Source organism: Solea senegalensis, unplaced genomic scaffold (genome assembly GCF_019176455.1).
Source record: "Solea senegalensis isolate Sse05_10M unplaced genomic scaffold, IFAPA_SoseM_1 scf7180000012406, whole genome shotgun sequence".
Classification (NCBI taxonomy): Eukaryota; Metazoa; Chordata; class Actinopteri; order Pleuronectiformes; family Soleidae; genus Solea; species Solea senegalensis.
In genome coordinates, this window is record NW_025320626.1 from 1 (window position 1) to 4,657 (window position 4,657).

The following is a 4,657-nucleotide window of genomic DNA, read 5'->3' on the forward strand; positions in this document are numbered from 1 at the left end:
GGAAATGTTTCTGTTTCTCCTAAAACACAAAGTGTGCAACTCATTTACCGTCCTGCGTGGTTCAACCACCTTCCAATCCAATGGGTTGTGCAACGGACGTGGAGAGCGGGCCTCTCCAACCACAACCAACCTCGGAGCCAGACGAGGAGCAGGAGCAGGAACAGCTGGCAACATGCTACGCAACTCCTCCTGTGCAACAGCCATCGCTAGCTCCAGACTGGATTTGTCGCATAGCAATGTAACCAGCGTCCTCATCCCAGATCCATCACTCAGGTGCACCTGCAAAAAAATGAGATCAAACTCAAATTAACAGCACTGTCAATACTGTTGCTAATCTGCAAATGATGATAATAATAATAACACATTTCATTTATACAGTGCTTTAACAAACTCTGAAAAAAAACTAGTATATATGTAAAGGTAAGAAAGGACAATAAACAAATCATTTCCACTTACCCCATCCCAACTCCACAGGTCACGCTGGCTCAGAGGAAAGAACTCTGCAATAGAGTAGTACCTCACACCTAAACAAACAAATATAATGTTTGTTTAAAAAAAATAAAATCTGTTTGCATCATATTCATTTAAAAACATTCTGAATGTGACAGAAATTATCTTTCTCCATATGCCATAAAAGCCAATGACACGTGCAACTTGAATTAGACTGAACTAAATATTTTTGGGCCATACCCTTGCGTGCAGCCACACGGTGAAACTCCTGGCGAAAAAGTTCCTGCAAGTCCTGATCCACGTTCCGGCGCGGAGGGAAGTCCAGGACAAACAACTATAACAACACATAACATTATTTAAAAACAAGCAATATAATAATCACAAACATGCATTGAAATAAAAAGAAATTATCTACAACAGCCTATAAAGCCACATTCATTATGATTGGAAAGACGTGAACATATTAAAATAATCTTGCCTTCGGCCACCGAGACAAGGCACTGGTGAGAAGCTCCTCAAAGTCCACTGCAGCCTGATCCAATGTCCCCTTAGTCAAGTTGTTGCTGGGCGCAAGAACACAAACAAGGTCAGGTGTCCTGGGAAGGACTGCACTCACCATCTCAGTCCTCAGGTCCTTGGCGTCAGCGCCTGGCGTTGACATGAGACCAAAAGAAAGCTGCTTGTGCGAAATCTTCACATGGCCATCAACAATGGCGCGCAGGTGGGAATCACCGACAAAAAGAACAAACTATAACAATAGAAAAGATTTATTTAAGAACATTAATAACTACACCTCACATAAATAATTATGTTTGTAAATTCAAAATCAATACCTTCTTGTCAGGTGACTCGGCTGGGATGATCATCTTGTGACTCCTGCCAGTCAGGGGTGAAACTGGCCAGGTGCTCACACGGTGGCGACGACCAGTACCACGACCTAGTTAAAAAGACAAAACATTAAAATAGAAGAACACATCACCCAAATACATTGTGCACGTACAAAATACATTAAAGACACTGAACATGACCGCATGCACTCTCCAAAGAATTTAAAGAAAACAGGTGAACACATACATGAGGGACCACGTGTTGGTGGTGGGAAGCAAGTGGTGGAGACCAGAGGCGCAGATGCCACCACTGCTGCCAGGCGTTCCTCCATGCTCTTCTTGGCCGCGATGGAACGGTTGTGCTTCTTCAGGCGAGGCATCTTCACCTAACCAATAGAAATACAAAAACTCACACAGAAACAGTAAAATATATACCAGAAAACAGTTGTATTAAATGAACGAAATAATTTAAACCAATTCCTGTTCCTCTGTAACTTTGTAACGTCCCTGGAAATTCAATCCACTGTAAAAAAAAAAAAAAAAAAACACAATTTTATTTGTAAAATTGTAAAAAGCACAATTACAACATCACTCCCTTTACTCCCTTTTGTGAGATTCCCATACAAGCACTGGTACACACAGTTACAGACTGTTACACTTCCAGCATGTTGTTATTGTTCCTCATAATATGATCATAACTGTGTTGGATTACTATATCGACTGTACTTTAATAATAATTTATGGTTATAAAGCTTAGTATAAATATAGGACTTAATAACAATTACTTTTAACTGGCTACTGCCTAGGTGCAGTACCCAGAGTGAGTGTTTCCAGGGATTTGCAGTGTTTGCAGGTCAATTGCTAAGCTGTTAAGGTCCTTAAGCATAATTGGTCAAGGTAAAGGGAACAATGACAAAGCTGATGTGCTTTAATAATGTGCGAATGACGCAGCTTTGTCTATGAAGCATTGACTGTGATGCTAATAATTTGGTAACTCCCTGAACACATCATCCTCATTCAATTCAAGAAGCGGAACCTATATCTACACACACCATTTAAAAGTAGACAAGCTTTGTCTACTTTTGAGGCAATTCCCAACACTTACCTGACACCCCCCCCCTCCAAACACAGTCAGTACAGTTTTGCGAAATTCTCACACAAACAATCAAACAACCACAGTCCCACACCTTGTACACGTTCTTATTGTTCCTAATAATATGATCATGAATCTGCTGGTTTACTGTACCAACTGTACTTACTAATTTACAGCCATAATATACTATTTTTAATAAACTTAGTATAAATTTAGGACTAAACAACAGTTACAGCCAGAGTGAGTGTTTTCACACATACTGGTGGTATACAGTAATATGTTGTTTTGATTACTGGTCGTTGTGTTCACCCTGATCCACAAACACCACAGCACTGGCAGAACTTCATGTTTCCAGGACAACTAACCCAGAAAAAACGCACGTGACATCATGATTACATGACCACCCATTGTCAAAATAAGTTTCAGACGTAATGCTACGCCTTAAAAACAGATTGTCACCCACAAGATCCTCGCTCGTGGGCTATAGAAAAGTCTACAGCTGTGGAATGGAATAACTAGTTCTTTTGGTGTGTGACTGTGGTGGACTCAAATGAAACTTGGGCATGATGGGTAACATCACTGCCCCTGCCCAAGGGCTATGCTCTATGCAGAGCATAAAATACATCCATGCGACACCGCAAAAATATTGTTCAAACATAAAAACTGAAACAAAAACCAACAAAAACACACATCCCACAAACTGTATCTGTGATACAAATAATGAGACTTATTGAAATTACTCACATCTGCTTTGAACCGTGTATAAAGACAAACAGCATCTAACATGTTAACAATTTGTACAGCCATGCTAGATGCAAACAAAGACATGGTCACCAGAAAGCAAAAACAGTGATTACATTCTTTTAAATTAATCTGTTCATTGGCATCGTTCTCTCTGGCCATGTAAACAAAGAGCTATGTGAACTGATATGCCAACAGCACTTACCTAAAATTATCCGCTGGTTCTGCTGATGAAGTCCAGTACACACAAAGAAGAAAGACCTTTTCGTGTTGAAGAGACTTTGAAAAAGATGAAATTCGCTCAAGTGCAGTCCACTGAAAGCCAAGGCCAAGTAGAACCACGTGCTGTGTAGAAACTACGCAACTGAAGGGAACTGTCCTAACAGAGCTGAGTTTTACCAGACAGACGTGGTAATAGACCAATCACAGACGAAGAGAAGTTAGGGGAAAAGAGGCGTGGTTTAAAATGCACCAATCAAAAACTGGTTATAAGAATTGAACACAAGTGTAAGTCATTTCCAGTCTGTAGCATTTATTGTCATGACTTTTTTTCCTCCAAATGTGAAAATAAGAAAATCATTTTCCAATTCCTTTACTTTAACATGGTTTTCATTTGTGACCGGCCAAAACAAAACCAGCAACTACTTGATGATCAGACTCCTATGGTTATCTATAAAACAAAACAAACTATACTCATTCTCACTTCATTGCTTAATATTTGTATATTGTTTCCATTTCCAGATTGTCTACTTGATTATTGTATTATTTTATTTAATATTTTATTTCATTCCATCTCATTGCCTATTTACCTGTTTATTTATATCCTTATCTTATGCCTTGTTTCCACTGCTGTATAACTATTTTTCTTTGCATGGAGCATTTAGACGACAAAAAAATTTCACCCAAGGAAAATAAAGTGTTCTGATTCTGATTGGCCCACAAAAAGTTGGGGTTTTTTCATTCTGGACACTGTATTTAATAGTCCACTGTGCGTTTCGAAACATTATAACTACATTATTATTAGCAAGCTCAGTATTGTTGTTTTAAAACAATGTTACACACATTGAAACTTGTGTTCAGTCAGAACACTGCATTACAACCTGTAACAGGAGCATGTGAGCATCTGCTGTTCATATGAATAACAAACCAACCTGATGTGCAGGGCGGCTCACAGGTAAAGGGAACAATGGCAAAGCTGATGTGCTTGAATAATGTGTGAAAAACACAGCTTTGTATATAAAGCATTGACTGTGATGCTAATGATTCAGAAACTCTCTGAACACATCATCCTCAATCAGCTCATTCAGCAACAGACTGAACCAGCACACCAACAATGACACACTTTAATGTATTTTTTATGATATTAGAAATGTGTATCTATATTTGATCCTTCTAACTATGATTATACTACATATCTTGTTTCCCATTTTTATGACAAATATACTCATGTTTTATTTCACTTTAGTTTTTTCTCTGAAAATCCTCTGGGGTCTCTTCATAGAACCATTGGGATCCCAAGACCGTCAGGACAAACAAGGTTAGGTGA

General features: G+C 38.9%; 1 protein-coding gene across 1 annotated transcript; it reads right to left on the bottom strand.

Moving 5' to 3' along the window:
• Positions 1–48: 48 nt before the first annotated feature.
• LOC122759814 lies at positions 49–1,657 on the bottom strand (the record flags this gene model as incomplete). Its single annotated transcript, XM_044014814.1, has 6 exons — positions 1,525–1,657; positions 1,284–1,387; positions 929–1,198; positions 691–784; positions 457–524; positions 49–279 (listed from the first exon to the last, which is right to left on the bottom strand). Coding segments are annotated over exons 1-6 (900 nt in total), but the record flags the coding sequence as incomplete, so codon positions are not given.
• Between the last annotated feature and the right edge of the window lie 3,000 nt (positions 1,658–4,657).